General features: G+C 48.8%; 2 protein-coding genes across 3 annotated transcripts; both read right to left on the reverse strand.

Annotated features, from left to right (window-relative positions):
• Positions 1-4,183: 4,183 nt before the first annotated feature.
• Positions 4,184-15,807, reverse strand: rbbp5 (retinoblastoma binding protein 5). Of its 2 annotated transcripts, none has more exons than XM_084704465.1 (14): positions 15,661-15,807; positions 15,194-15,219; positions 14,863-15,035; positions 14,319-14,459; positions 11,473-11,635; positions 10,627-10,736; positions 10,072-10,191; positions 9,380-9,533; positions 6,933-7,004; positions 6,505-6,622; positions 6,322-6,391; positions 5,870-6,117; positions 5,548-5,625; positions 4,184-4,589 (listed from the first exon to the last, which is right to left on the reverse strand). In XM_084704465.1, exons 1-14 carry the CDS (start codon positions 15,677-15,679, stop codon positions 4,537-4,539), a joined length of 1,545 nt encoding a protein of 514 aa, XP_084560591.1. In that variant the 5' UTR covers positions 15,680-15,807; the 3' UTR covers positions 4,184-4,536. The 2 variants fall into 2 exon arrangements, with proteins under 2 accessions (XP_084560591.1, XP_084560590.1); XM_084704464.1 differs by having other exon boundaries at positions 5,416-5,625.
• LOC146273993 (uncharacterized) lies at positions 7,011-9,364 on the reverse strand. Its single transcript, XM_084704524.1, has 3 exons — positions 8,533-9,364; positions 7,633-7,909; positions 7,011-7,542 (listed from the first exon to the last, which is right to left on the reverse strand). Exons 2-3 carry the CDS (start codon positions 7,896-7,898, stop codon positions 7,290-7,292), a joined length of 519 nt encoding a protein of 172 aa, XP_084560650.1. The 5' UTR covers positions 7,899-7,909; positions 8,533-9,364; the 3' UTR covers positions 7,011-7,289.
• Positions 15,808-15,865: the final 58 nt, after the last annotated feature.

Here is a 15,865-nt window from a genome sequence, read left to right on the forward strand (position 1 = left end):
AATATGGCCCCGCTTTCTGGTCCTCTGAGCCGCTCTCTGGTCCTCTGAGCTTGACGTGCTCTCTGGTCCTCTGAGCCTGACGTGCTATCTGGTCCTCTGAGCCTGATGTGCTCTCTGGTCCTCTGAGCCTGACGTGCTCTCTGGTCCTCTGAGCCTGACGTGCTCTCTGGTCCTCTGAGCCTGACGTGCTCTCTGGTCCTCTGAGCCTGACGTGCTCTCTGGTCCTCTGAGCCTGATGTGCTCTCTGATCCTCTGAGCCTGACGTGCTCTCTGGTCCTCTGAGCCTGACGTGCTCTCTGGTCCTCTGAGCCTGACGTGCTCTCTGGTCCTCTGAGCCTGACGTGCTCTCTGGTCCTCTGAGCCTGACGTGCTCTCTGGTCCTCTGAGCCTGACGTGCTCTGAGACACCACGGCCTTCATGGAGCTTGGAGATGCTGCAGAGGCCATGATGACACGCACAGTCCAGGTCCTGATTCCCAGGACCATCAGGTTCGGTCAGGGTTCACCTCACTTCAAATCAATCCCCTCTAACCCTCAATCATTAAAGAAACCTATTTCGAAGACCTGTGGAGCTATGAAAGCAGGGCAGGAGACAAGCTTGCTAGCTCCCTGGATTAAAACAACACAACAGGTGGAAGCAGGGAGGGAGAGATGGGTATGGAGATCCACCAAGCCCCATCGAATGGCCTGTTCATACACAAGAATTAGCGGACCATCGAAGTGACAGCTATCCTTGTTTTCTAGACTCACAGTAACATCATGAACAACACTGTCAACCATCTTGTATTCTGCACTGGTCCAGGAGCAAACATAGTCCACCGTCACCATAACAACAGCAGAGTTATGTAAGCGCTGTGAAGGATGAGCAGTTGGGTAAGCTCATCCCTCAATCTGCCTTCTGGTCGTTCCACGACACTTCAGTTCATCACGAGGGAAGGTTCCAGAGATGTGTTACATCTGAACGTCTAAAAACAGGAAATGGGGCACGACGTGTCACAACAGTGAGCATCATTTATGCATGTCTGTGTGACGTCCTTGTGAATGTAAGGAGCTTATATGAGCACTGCTGTTCTTAACCAGTGAGTCAAAAGCTTAATTAAGAAGCATTTGAATGCTTCCAAAAAAACTAAACAAAAAAGATTTTACCTGTGTTTTACAACGAAAGGCAGTAGTGTTTTTCACTTCTCACATTGAGTTACAGCACCACACTCCAAGCATACAGCTTCCTGACAAACATCTTAGTGCTTCCCCGTACCGACTCAAGGTCACGTCATTCTGGAGCTTGACAGCAAAAGTTGTGCAAAATGGCATTGACCTGTTTAGACGCACCTAATGGAATGTTACTGACATTTACATGTAGTCATTTTATCAGACGCTCTTATCCAGAGCGACTTACAGGGACATTCCCCCGAGGCAAGTAGGGTGAAGTGCCTTGCCCATGGACACTTTGTCAAGGTCATTTTTCACGGCCTGGATTTGAACCAGCAACCTTCTGATTGATAGCCCGATTCCCTAACCGCTCTGCCATATGACAGTGAGCAGTTCCTTATGATCTCCCGGAACATGGCAGCAGAGACCTCACTGGCAGTGTGGCAGCAGAGACCTCACTGGCAGTGTGGCAGCAGAGACCTCACTGGCAGTGTGGCAGCAGAGACCTCACTGGCAGTGTGGCAGCAGAGACCTCACTGGCAGTGTGGCAGCAGAGACCTCACTGGCAGTGTGGCAGCAGAGACCTCACTGGCAGTGTGGCAGCAGCACCCCCCTGTGGTGCAACTAGACACACGTAGATGCTGAAATGGTCTCCAGCAGCAAATGCAATGATACATCTGAATGCCATCCATTGGGCATCTTTTGCCATGTATATTGTATAGTCTAATTGTATTAAGATTATATACAGTACCAGTCAAATGTTGACTGGTACTGTATATGAAATGAAAATGACCTGGATGGCTGAAGGGAAGTGAACAGGTTTGGATGTAGGTACTTGAGGTGATGTAGGTACTTGTGCTGATGTAGGTACAGTGGTATGAAAAAGTATCTGAACCTTTTGGAATTTCTCACATTTCTGAATAAAATCACCATCAAATGTGATCTGATCTGTCAAAATCACACAGATGAAAACAGTGTCTGCTTCAACTAAAACCATCCAAACATTTGTAGGTTTTCATATTTTAATGAGAATAGCATGCAAACAATGACAGAAGGGGGAGGAATAAGTAACTGAACCATCACATTTAATATTTTGTGGCCCCCCCTTTGGCAGCAATAACTTCAACCAGACACTTCCTGTAGCTGCAGATCAGTCTGGCACATCGATCAGGACTAATCTTGGCCCATTCTTCTTTACAAAACTGCTGTAGTTCAGTCCGATTCCTGGGATGTCTGGCATGAATCGCCGTCTTGAGGTCATGGCACAGCATCTCAATGGGGTTCAAGTCTGGACTTTGACTTGGCCACTCCAGAACGTGTATTTTGTTCTTCTGAAACCATTCTGAAGTTGATTTACTTATGTGTTTTGGATCATTGTCTTGTTGCAGCATCCATCTTCTTTTTAGCTTCAACTGTCTGACAGACAGCCTCAAGTTTTCCTGCAAAACATCCTGATTGAATTAATTTTTCCATTAATGAATGAAGTTGTCCAGGCCCTAAGGCAGCAAAACAGCCCCAAACCACGATGCACCCTCCACCATGCTTCACGTGGGGATGAGGTGTTGATGTTGGTGAGCTGTTCCATTTTTCCTCCACACATGACGTTGTGTGTTCCTCCCAAACAATTCAACTTTGGTTTCATCAGTCCACAAAATATTTTGCCAAAACTTCTGTGGAGTGTCCAAGTGCCTTTGTGCGAACATTAAACGAGCAACAATGTTTTTTTTAGACAGCAGTGGCTTCCTCCGTGGAGTCCTCCCATGAACACCATTCTTGGCAATTGTTTTACATATAGTTGAGGTGTGCACAGAGACATTGGACTGTGCCAGTGATTTCTGTAAGTCTTTAGCAGACACTCTAGGGTTCTTTTTTACCTCTGAGTATTCTGCGCTGAACCGTTGGCATCATCTTTGGTAGACAGCCACTCCTTGGGAGAGAAGCAACAGTGCCAAACTCTCTCAATTTGTAGACAACTTCTCTGACTGTCAATTGATGAACATCCAGACTTTTAGAGATGGTTTTGTATCCTTTCCCAGCTTTATACAGATCAACAATTCTTGATCGCAGGTCTTCAGACAGCTCTTTTGAGCGAATCATGGTGCACATCAGACAATGCTTCTCATCAAGACAATTCTTACCAGGTGTGTTTTATAGTGGGCAGGGCAGCTTTAAGCCACTCATCAGTGATTGGGCACACACCTGACTTAAATTGTTTGGTAAAAATTGGTTTCTATTGCTCTCTAAGTCTCCTTAGGCAGAGGGTTCAGTTACTTATTCCTCCCCCTTCTGTCATTGTTTGCATGCTATACTCTATATAATAATGCTATACTATATAAAATATGAAAACCTATAACTTTTTGGGTGGTTTTAGTTAAGCAGATACTGTTTTTTGATGACAGTAATTTTGACAAAGATCAGATCACATTTGATGGTGATTTTATGCAGAAATGTGAGAAATTCCAAAAAATTCAGATACTTTTTCTTATCAGTGTACTTGTGGTGATGTAGGTACTTGTGGTGTAAAAATGACTAAATGAAGGGGGGCCTCTCCTCACCACGTTCAGGAAGACCAGGTTCTACAGAGGTACCAGGTTCTAGAGGGACACCAGGTTCTACAGTGGTACCAGGTTCTAGAGGGACACCAGGTTCTATAGAGGTACCAGGTTCTAGAGGGACACCAGGTTCTACAGTGATACCAGGTTCTAGAGGGACACCAGGTTTTACAGAGGTACCAGGTTCTAGCGGGACACCAGGTTCTACAGAAGTAACAGGTTCTAGAGGGACACCAGGTTCTACAGAAGTAACAGGTTCTAGAGGGACACCAGGTTCTACAGAGGTACCAGGTTCTAGAGGGACACCAGGATCTACAGTGATACCAGGTTCTAGAGGGACACCAGGTTCTACAGAGGTACCAGATCTATAGGAGCAGAAGGTTCTACAGACGGGAACTTGATTAGGTTGGGGGGAAACATTAACCTCTTTCACAGCCTATTCTGATAACCTAGAACTCCCCATTCAAACAGGCTCCACTCACCAAAGATCAAAATGGTTTAATGAATGTATTAAAAAAGTATAAAGCTCCTATACAGAAACGGTGACGCAGTAATGAAAGGCAGGGAGTATCTTCAGAGCTCGGTACATCCCGCACCCTGCACAGAACACAGGTACAACTGAACATCAAGGTACACCCATAGGAGAGGAGTTCAACGTCCAGGTAACTACGGTGACATCAATCCTTGAGGGTCAGGGGAAGGAGAACGCCCCAGGGTCCAGTGATTCCGGGCTGTCTTTCACCATCCTGGAGGGGGGTATTCTGAGGTCATGAGGACAGTCTTTAGTGGTGAGAAGAGACGAGGGCTGCCGTCTCTTCTCCTGGACCAGGGCCCCGTCAGTCCAGACCCTGCAAATCAGGCTGCTTGTACGACTGGGAACCCAGACTTCCTGTGGGGGAAAAGGCCACAAGCATCAGAGAGCGCCTGGGACCAGTCCAGTATCAACACACCAGTGGATCAGGGCTGTGGTGATGCCACTGTGACACTGGCTATCATGCAGGTAACCATTCGTCTGCTCAGCTGGACCATTTACGGCTAGAGCCTTTCATGGTTCACTGACCAGTTACTGGCACTGGGCAAATATACAGAGGGGCGATGACGCATTGAGGGTTCCGGCTTTTAAACAGTAAACTAGGACTCATCTGGTGGGCCTTCTTAAGTTGCACATGACATAAGCACGGGATACAGAGAGAGAGTTCAAACAATAACAACAAACTAATCCCAGGAAACCAGCTTGCCCATCGCACGCACAGGAGATCCCACTAAGCACACCTCACACGTACACGCCCGTCCAAATCAAGCTAGACTCACGGCCCCGCAGGAGCGCCTGCCGCAGGGGCCCACAGAGGACATGAGGAAGCGTACCTGGAGACACACACAGCACACACGCCTGGGACGAGCGAGCAGGAGCCAGGCAGGAGCAGGAGGGTCAAAGGGCAAGCAGGAAGTAGGCGAAGCTAGCCATGGGAGAGCCCACGAGGACCTGACGCTGCCTACAGGAAGTCAGCACTGACCACGCCCACTCTGGGAGAGGGGGGGGGGGCGGCTAAGCAAGGGGGTGGGGTCATGTGTCCGGTGCCTAACTTAGGGGACTTGCAGGATCAGTCAGCATGTGGGTGTTGGAGAAGGCTGGGGGCAACGTGAAGCAACGTGAACAGCTAGCCTAGCGTAGCTCCCAGCCATGAGGCGCGGCTAGAGGGAGCTCGGGTCCTTACCAGCTGTGGCTAGGCCCCCCTCCATCCTGCCCTTCATCCCTCCTCCTCCTCCTCCTCCCGCGTCTCCGTCCGAGGGGTAGGGCCGCTCGCCCCTGTGGGGTTTGGGCCTGAAGGGGAAGTCTTTCTCTTTACCTTTGGAGCCTTTGGGACGGCCCGCGGTCTTCTTCTTCGACTTGCTGTCGCCCTTCACGCCCAGCAGGGGGTGCACCTCTGGGGGACAGGAGGGCAGGGAAGGGGGGGGTTAGTTTACTGTGTGTGATCACCCTTCAGCAGCACTGGGTGCTGTTAGTGGAGTCATCACTGAAGCTTTGGATTTTCTATTGATTTGGATCAGAACAACATTTCGCTTCATTTTCGCTTATCACAGAATTGTTCAGGGGGGTTGAATCCGTTTGCAGGGCCGTGTGTGTGATGTGTGTGTGTGTGATGTGTGTGTCCTCGTTTGAGGCCTCACCGTCGCTGGGCACCCCCTGCAGCTCGATGGTGGTGGTGCGGGCCTTCTTCTTGGCCGGCCCCCCCTCGGACGAGGGCTGCCGCTGCTTCTTGCCGTCCCCCGCAGACGAGGGCTCCTCGGCGGGGGCCGTCTGCGAGCCGCCTCCAGCGCCGTCCGGAGGAGGGCCGAACGGGTTCTCCTCGGGGTCCTCCACCTCCGGGGCGATGGGCAGGTACAGCAAGGCCTTGTAGTCCTCCAGCTCCTCATCACTGGGGGGGGGGAGGGGTAGGTGGAGGTGAGGGTAGGAGAAGAAGGTGTGGGTGAAGGTCGGTAGGGTTGGATGTGAGGATGGGGGTGGAGGTGGGAGTGGGAGGGGTGGTGAGGATAAGAGAGGGGGAGGATTTAGTTCTCAACAGGTTTCAAGGTTGGTGTGAATAGTGGACCAGGTCTATCCCCAAATCCCCTCCAGTCACCTGCTGCAGAAGGCTATGATGGGGTCGACAGAGGTCACATCTACCTCCTCATCCTCGGCCGCATCCGCGCCTAACACACACACATACACACACACACACACACACACACACAAATACACAGCATCAATATCCTTTCACTAGAAAGATAATGGAAAGACAGTGTGTGGGTGTGTGTGTGTGTACCTGTCTGTTCTGGTTCACTCTTGTCCTCGTCTTCTATGTCAAACTCAGACTCTCTCTCCTCGTACTCCACATTCTCGTCCAGCTCTTTAAAGTCCGGGGCAAAAGCACTCCAGTTTTCCTGAACACCCAAAACAACAACTCACAACGCAGCTAGAACCAGCACTGGGTGCTACAACTATTAATAAGATACTATTGGTGTTTTGGTTTGGAATTGGTTGGTTTTGGCCACCAGCTGTTTTAGTGGAATATTTCAAGTTTGGTATCGGGCAACTGATGGTGGGCTGAAATAGGACCTGTGTTACTTTCACTAGTTCCCAGAGTAGGGTCCAGGTGTAAGTTAGGAATGATTCCTGGATCTTAGGCAGGGTTTTAGGGGCCTGTTTACCCAGACAAGGGCCGACAGGAGGGGCTGGGCATGGGACACTCACCACTTGGTTCTGGGCCCAGATGGACACCACTCCACTGGAGATGGAGGCGATGATGGGACGCACTGGGTGCCACTGTGGAGGTCAGGGGTCAACAGAGTGGCTTCAGGGGTCAAAGGCATTTCAAACAGTCAACTAAACCACTTATCTACCACAATCTTTTTGGTTGTTTATTTTCTTTTTGTCTGTCTGGATGCCTGTGTGTCTGTATTGTGCTTCCTGGATAAAACTGAAACTGAAACATGAAAGATTTTCCAAGAAGCATTTTGGATGAGGCTTCCGAGGTCATTCTTTATTTTTTGAATGAGTTAATACTGCTTCAATGAAATAGAGTAGAACGATTCAGTTAAATCAGATGTTTCAAGTTTGGGTTGGGTTTCTCGTCCTGTTGGAGGCTCCGAAGCGAGACAGTCTACAGGAGTTGTCTAGTCTACAGGAGCAGTCTAGTCTACAGGAGAAGTCTAGTCTACACGGGCAGAGGCCCCTGGCATGGGCCCCTCCTCCAGGAGCCACAAAGCGCCTCCTCTTTGACTCCCTCTCTTGGACTCTCTGGCTCTCCCTGTCCAGGTCGGCCCACGAGTCAAACACACTCAGCCGCAGGTTGAAACTGTGCCTTTCGACCACAAGGGGAACACATTGGTTTTAGTGCACGGGACAAGGACTGGGAATAACAGGGAGCTGGGTTTCTGGAAGCTCTACCCACTTGGGTCCCTCTGAGGACGTGCAGGGCAGCTTCTCGGTGACGGGGTCAAAGTAGACGGAGTAGAGGGGCAGGGTGGCTAGCTCGGGGCGCTGGGACATGCTGGAGTAGATGTGCTCCAGGGGGTGGCGGGGCCCCGGGGGGCGTCCCGGGCAGAGGTCGCGCCACAGAGCCGACACAATGGCGTCCAGAGTGGGCTGAGGCTGCCACAGCTGGAAGGAGGGACACGGAGCAGGGCGCTGGGGCATGCTGGCAGGGCGCTGGGGCATGCTGGAGAAGCCTGACGGTCACAGGTTAGATATCATTGTCTGACTTTTGCTAGTATCCCTCTCTGAACGCAAGAATCATTTCATATAACCCGCACTAAAGTAGGGGGAATCTCATGAGGAGTCCAAGAGTCCCTTGGACAGTAAGGTGTGTTTTGGGGGCTTGTTGTCTTCTGCTGTCTACAGTCACATTGAACATGAACTACCCTCTTTAATGACATGACTGCTAACAGTGTCCGGAACATTCTGGGTTTCCCATATGAAACCAGATGTCAAACTCAGAGACTGCGCTTACCCATCTCCCTCATGATTATCACTGTTTTTAAACTGTCCAAGTATATCTGACAGTTTTTTTTCTTCCAAAAGTGGTTTAAAGTGGAGCATCCACAAATTGAAGGAGGGTACAATTAAACCATTCTTCATGCAAACACTCAAACCAAAATAATAATATTACAAGTAAGGAATTGTTATGGTGTAATAACTTTTGGTGCTCACGGTAGCTAAAATTTCTCTTGGGTTTAATATTAAAGGAACATTGTAACCTATAGACTGGCTATCTTACATTACACTACACTACACTAACCTTACATTACACTAATATTGTGAATACATCAGATAAGAGGAAATCATGTCTTACCTTCAAAATCAAAATGTTTTTGTATGAAATGTGACACTTTCTACTCTGTTTACTCTTGACTTCCACCGGAATTGTCAACCAGATTCTTAGAATTCATAGAACACCATGTCATTCCTTGCCCAGTGTCAGGGTTAGGGTACCCTTTCTTCCTGTCTTACTTAGTGTTGCTAATATAGTTGTGAAGGAACAGAAAGGACCCCACAGTGCCTTTGTGTTCAGGAAGTGTTTTTGTAAGTTGAAAAGGGTAGAGAAGAGCTATGGGATCATCAAGCACTAGCTGTGCAGCCATGTTACACCTCCTGGAGTCTTGATCGCCCTTTTGTCAAGACTGGACCTGCTTGGCAGGGTCATCTAAGGTCAGGTACTGTGGGTTGCCATACCAGGATATTGGCATCCTTGGTTTCCCACCAGCGAGTAATGTTGCAATAGAACGTTCTAGTGAGCTGCAACCACAGATGTAAATCCCATCACTGGGACACTAACATTTGGAGCTGGCTAATATCCAAGTAAGTAGTAGTGTGTTAGCTTGACTGGGACCCGCCCTTATGTTCCTCTGGTGTCCTCAGGATCCTGTCTGCTCCCTAAACTGACCTCTGTAGGTGGCTTCAAACACTATGAACGCAGGTCTTTGTTGCCAACTATCAGCCTATCAACCATTTTCACACTATTGGCCTGTAAAGCTAATTTAATAAAGTATATAATATAATTGAGAGGATAGGAGGAGTATGTGGAGGAGAGAGGAGAAGAAGGGAGGTGAAGAGGAGATGAGGAGAGGAGGAGAGGCGAGGAAAGGAGAGTGAAGGAGAGATGGGGAGGAGAGGAGATGAGGAGAGGACAGTGTTCCTACCGCCACGTCCAGCAGCAGTTCTCCTCTGGTGCCGTGCAGGATCTTCACCAGGTTCCCGATGCTCTTCTCCCAGATGTAGAGGGCATGCTGCCTGGCCGAGCCCGCTACGATGTACTCCCCATCCCCAGAGAAGCAGCATCGCTTCCAGGGGGTTCTGGAGGACACGCACACCACTACTGTTACACATCCTTTACACTTCATACACACCACTACTGTTACACATCCTTTACACTTCATACACACCACTACTGTTACACATCCTTTACACTTCATACACACCCTCTGCTGTTACACATCCTTTACACTTCATACACACCACTACTGTTACACATCCTTTACACTTCATACACACTCTCTGCTGTTACACATCCTTTACACTTCATACACACCTCTGCTGTTACACATCCTTTACACTTCATACACACCCTCTGCTGTTACACACCGGCTCCACTCCACATACATTTACATTTTACATTTAGTCATTTAGCTGACACTCTTATCCAGAGCGACTTACAGTAAGTACAGGGACATTCCCCCCGAGGCAAGTAGGGTGAAGTGCCTTGCCCAAGGACACAAAGTCATTTGGCACGGCCGGGGAATCGAACTGGCGACCTTCAGATTACTAGCCCGACTCCCTCACCGCTCAGCACCTGACTCCCTACACACAGTAGTGTGTATGCCTCTGTGTGTACCTGTTGACCAGGTCCTGTAGTTTCTGCAGGGGCTCTGGTTCCCCGTCTCTGCCACAGGTCAAGACCTCCCTGCCGTCGTACACGCGGATGATGCGGTCGGCTGTGTTGATGAGGAAACAGCTGGACACAGGAAGGAAACTGGTCACCACACAAACAACAGGCACATTCCGCTCACATCATCGCCAACATGGTTATCAACGCCTGGGTCCGACATGGTTATCAACGCCTGGGTCCGACATGGTTATCAACGCCTGGGTCCGACATGGTTATCAACGCCTGGGTCCGACATGGTTATCAACGCCTGGGTCCGACATGGTTATCAACGCCTGGGTCCGACATGGTTATCAACGCCTGGGTCCGACATGGTTATCAACGCCTGGGTCCGACATGGTTATCAACACCTGGGTCCGACATGGTTATCAACGCCTGGGTCCGACATGGTTATCAACGCCTGGGTCCGACATGGTTATCAGTTCAGTCGCCTCGAAGCCATGGAAAATGAGACAAGCGCTTAAAGACATTTCGGTTCCCTTGGTCCCATGCACATGGACTCACCTGCCCTTGCGTGCAAACTCGATGGACTTGATGGCCGTGGTGTTGCTAGTGCCTGTGGTCACCCTAAAGGATGCTACCAGGTCCTGAGTGTCTGTGTTCAACACCAGGATCTGAGGGAGGAAGTTGGGTAGTCTGTATTAAAGGCAGGGTCGGTAAGTTTTGCAAACCTAGCCATGTTGGCCTGAGTTTGAAAGGATTCAAACCTAAATATCCCACCCCCTCCCTTTAAAGCCACTCCTTCAAAACAAATGAACATGCCTGTCTACTGTCGGGAGGTAGGTAGACAGGCAAACAAGCAGCCCGTTCAATCATTGGATTGGGTCTGCATGACGTCCAATCATTTTGTTCGGTCTGAATGAAATGATTAGTCGTGTTTATTACAGTCATGCGACGCCCACAGATTTATTTAATTTTACTGTCAAATCTTTAGATGGTTACTATCAGAATGTGAAGTTTGGTTCAGCAGATATGACAAAGTGCTTCACAACAACATTACCTACCCTGCCTTTAAGTATGAAATTGCAAGACTTCTGAAATTCTGGGCCAATACCTATACCGATGTTTAAAATAACAATTTATCCTAAACAGTATGTAGTAAGGCTGTATTGAGACACAGCGACTCAGCGAGTGAAATACTATGAAATAATATGCACTTGCTTAATGTCAACCACTGTGATCAATCCAATCACTCACTCTTATCAGTGCCAAGAAGCAGATTAAACATTACTCAAATACTTGTGTTATACTGATCTCAGCAACTGACCCAGTTCTGACAGACACACACACAAACAGACCAACACTCACACAAACAGACCAACACACACACAAACAGACCAACACACACACCTTTCCCTTGGCGTTGCCGGTGTAGATGAACTCCCCCCGCCGGTCGAAGGCCGCCACCACGTTCAGGTCCGAGTCGTCGTCCACGGGCAGGACCACGTGTTTGGAGTCGGACAGCGTGAGCAGCACCGGGGCCGACTTCATGGGGCACACCAGCACCTTGTCTCTGGAGGCAGGGGGTGGTGTGGAGAACACAGAGGAACCGTCAGGCTCCTCAGAGTGGGGGACGCTACGCAGACAAGCAGTGTCACACAGGGCTTCAGAGATGACCACAGACCAGCACCTATAACCAACCAGCAGTGTCACACAGGGCTTCAGAGATGACCACAGACCAGCACCTATAACCAACCAGCAGTGTCACACAGGGCTTCAGAGATGACCACAGACCAGCACCTATAACCAACCAGCAGTGTCACACAGGGCTTCAGAGATGACCACAGACCAGCACCTATAACCAACCAGCAGTGTCACACAGGGCTTCAGAGATGACCACAGACCAGCACCTATAACCAACCAGCAGTGTCACACAGGGCTTCAGAGATGACCACAGACCAGCACCTATAACCAACCAGCAGTGTCACACAGGGCTTCAGAGATGACCACAGACCAGCACCTATAACCAACCAGCAGTGTCACACAGGGCTTCAGAGATGACCACAGACCAGCACCTATAACCAACCAGCAGTGTCACACAGGGCTTCAGAGATGACCACAGACCAGCACCTATAACCAACCAGCAGTGTCACACAGGGCTTCAGAGATGACCACAGACCAGCACCTATAACCAACCAGCAGTGTCACACAGGGCTTCAGAGATGACCACAGACCAGCACCTATAACCAACCAGCAGTGTCACACAGGGCTTCAGAGATGACCACAGACCAGCACCTATAACCAACCAGCAGTGTCACACAGGGCTTCAGAGATGACCACAGACCAGCACCTATAACCAACCAGCAGTGTCACACAGGGCTTCAGAGATGACCACAGACCAGCACCTATAACCAACCAGCAGTGTCACACAGGGCTTCAGAGATGACCACAGACCAGCACCTATAACCAACCAGCAGTGTCACACAGGGCTTCAGAGATGACCACAGACCAGCACCTATAACCAACCAGCAGTGTCACACAGGGCTTCAGAGATGACCACAGACCAGCACCTATAACCAACCAGCAGTGTCACACAGGGCTTCAGAGATGACCACAGGCCAGCACCTATAACCAACCTAAACCACCAGAGGAGAGACTCCCAGAGAGTCAACTGTTTGAAGTAACCCCAGGAAGAGCAACTCAGCGAGGGATGAGGGATGCCTCTCTGACCCTCCACAGAACCAGAGAAGATATTTTTGAGATATAGTAGTGGGGGTGTAACGATACACTCAGCTCACGATTCGATACGTATCACGATACTGTGTTCACAATACAAAACGTATCACAATTTGAACAACATTTTAAATTAAACTTTTTTTTCAGGGGGGAGACCTCAATTTAGCCTCCCATTCATTTTCAATGGAAGTCACGTGACAGGCAGTTACGTGAGATACTGCAAGGCAATGTGAGAGACCTGGCAGCGTGAACAGGTATCCTAGCAGCGTGAACAGGTATCCTAGCAGCGTGAACAGGTATCCTAGCAGCGTGAACAGGTATCCTAGCAGCATGAACAGGTATCCTAGCAGCATGAACAGGTATCCTAGCAGGAGAAGTGAACATCCTGTTATATGAGTTTGTGGACGAGCAGCGTCAGTATGTTGCCAGTCAAAACTAAACCATCCAGCATTACACAACTTTATATGCTTTTGTATGTATATGTATACATATACACATACATATATTTGTTGGATCAGATGTTAGTTTATTTCCTCCAGGAACACAATGACACTTATTGAGGGACTTGTTGCACTTGTTGGTTAGTTTTAACTGATTTTACTACTTGTACTCGCTGTGAATTATTATTATATTATTGTTGTTTGCTTTCCTACAGGTACACTCTTGCACTTTTGAGGATCATGTTGTTTAATTGTAACTTGTTTAACTACATGCTCTTATGTTTCTTCCTATTGGCACTTATTTGCTTTTCACAATGTCTGCTTCATGTTTTGGCTGCCCGCAATGTTTTTTGGGGCATTGCGATATATTGTGCCTCAGTATACTGTAACGCTCTGGATAAGAGCGTCTGCTTAATGACTAAATGTTACACCCCCATATAGCAGCAAAGTTAACTGCGATATAACATCCAATATCCATGGTTGGATTCTTGGACAGGGGATTAGTCTTGGAAATGAACGAAATGTAATAGTTCTTAGACCAGTACGGAACTCATGTGTTTGGTACTGCAGCATCTATAACGGACCATGACCACCAGATAAGCCATGTAAAGGTAACTAACAAAACAAACAACTACACTAGGGACAAAAGAACTCGAGGACGTCTTGAGTGGGGGCCCTGCCTCCATGTCTGCCTCCTGTCAGAGAGCAGGCCCTGCCTCCATGTCTGCCTCCTGTCAGAGAGCAGGCCCTGCCTCCATGTCTGCCTCCTGTCAGAGAGCAGGCCCTGCCTCCATGTCTGCCTCCTGTCAGAGAGCAGGCCCTGCCTCCATGTCTGCCTCCTGTCAGAGAGCAGGCCCTGCCTCCATGTCTGCCTCCATGTCTGCCTCCAGTCAGAGAGCAGGCCCTGCCTCCATGTCTGCCTTCATGTCTGCCTCCAGTCAGAGAGCAGGCCCTGCCTCCATGTCTGCCTCCATGTCTGCCTCCAGTCAGAGAGCAGGCCCTGCCTCCATGTCTGCCTTCATGTCTGCCTCCTGTCAGAGGGCAGGCCCTGCCTCCATGTCTGCTGGTCAGGGTACTCACAGGTCCCGGGGGTGGTACTGCAGCTTGAGGATGGGCGAGGGGAACCGGAACCTCTGGTCGCAGTCCCCCGTCAGGACGTCCCACAGGGACACGATGTTGTCTGTGGACGCGCTCACCAGCTTGTGGCCGTCTCTGCTCCAACTGCGGACACACACATGGCATGGGGGGTTATCAATGGAAGCTAAACTGATTTGATGTCCTTGTTTATGTTTTACAATGAATTTGATGTAGGCTGAATAGACTAAACAGTTATTTTACTGTATCTTGAAATTAAAATGTCATACACGGCATGTGGCATTTTTTCCTAGTTGTGTGACAAAATGATGCTTATTCAAGATCCTAATTTGGCAGCAAACTTTTTATTCAACACAAGTAAGGGTACAAATCAATAACTCAATAACTCAATGATTGGCTGGACATGTTTCATTTACATTTTTATCGGCCATGACTTTTCATATGCGTGTCCAGTCTGCCTACCAATGAAACTCTCTATTACACGTCATGTAAGTGCAACACATGCGTTACGAGCTCGAGCTCGTCTCACCATAGCGAGCACACCGGGTGGATGTGAGCGCTGATGATTTTGGCGATGCCCCGCGTCAGGAAGTCCCAGATGACGATTCTCCCGTCGTTGCAGCCCACGGCCAGCAGCGTGCCCCAGCGGTTAAAGGTGCAGGTGAGCGCCATGCTAATGCAGTCCAGGGTCCCATCTGCTTCCTACCACACAATAGCCAGAGATGTCACTAAGGCAACCGCAGAAAGGCTATGCACTCTGGACGATTACAAACATACACATTTATCTCTAAATGAAGAAAATATCGAAACTGGCAATGAATAACATCACACTTGTTGTCTAGTCAATAAGCTAGCCTTACCTCTGGATAGTTCTGCCCAAATGACTCTGCAGAAGCAAAGAAAATCGTAGGTTTATTAAACAAACATGGCCAGCACCGATCGAGCAAGTAATCAAGCAACCCCGGAGTCAGATCTTTAGCATCACTGCTTGACAGCTGCATTCATTCAACAATACAAAGAAAGCTACTGTACGGTACGCTAATAAGGGTCAACAACACAGCAACACTGACCAAGTAGCTTAATAGCGAACAAGCGTTACCTAGCTGATTAGCTATGTAACAGTAAAACTATGTGAATAATACAAATCGTATTTTAGTAATTTCTGTGAACTAAAATGAGTTCGCATTGAAGCTAGACGCGCTCTGTAGCTAGTAGAAGTACTCGATTGGCTGAATAGCCATGCTAAAGCTAAAGGCTGCATAAACAACTCCCTAGTTTACGGGCAAAAGGTCGACCAAATTGTAAATGAACGAGTAAATGTAATTACCGAGCAACTCTAAATTCATATCCGGATAATAATGGACCTGTAAATAAACCCCAAAAGTGTGTATTGGATGATATATTGCAAACACTGCCTTGGTTGCGTTCCAGTGTTGCCGCTAACAAGAGAGCGACTGGCGCTTACTCAGAACGAAGGACCCCAAACAAAGTGATGCTGAATTTGCCCTGACAAAAATCCACATTGATAAATG

This window comes from Hypomesus nipponensis, chromosome 9, assembly GCF_054491055.1.
Source record: "Hypomesus nipponensis isolate SF chromosome 9, ASM5449105v1, whole genome shotgun sequence".
Taxonomy (NCBI): Eukaryota; Metazoa; Chordata; class Actinopteri; order Osmeriformes; family Osmeridae; genus Hypomesus; species Hypomesus nipponensis.

Bases quoted from the DNA above. Each gene is read 5' to 3' on its own strand.
- LOC146273993 (XM_084704524.1), bottom strand. From the start codon at position 7,898: ATGCCCCAGCGCCCTGCCAGCATGCCCCAGCGCCCTGCTCCGTGTCCC. The intron at 7,543-7,632 runs GTGGGTAGAGCT...TGTGGTCGAAAG, and splicing joins ACGTCCTCAGAGGGACCCAA to GCACAGTTTCAACCTGCGGC.
- rbbp5 (XM_084704464.1), bottom strand. The intron at 11,636-14,318 runs GTGAGTACCCTG...CCCTGCCTCCAG, and splicing joins CAGTACCACCCCCGGGACCT to AGACAAGGTGCTGGTGTGCC. The intron at 6,623-6,932 runs GTGAGTGTCCCA...TTGGGTGTTCAG, and splicing joins TCTGGGCCCAGAACCAAGTG to GAAAACTGGAGTGCTTTTGC.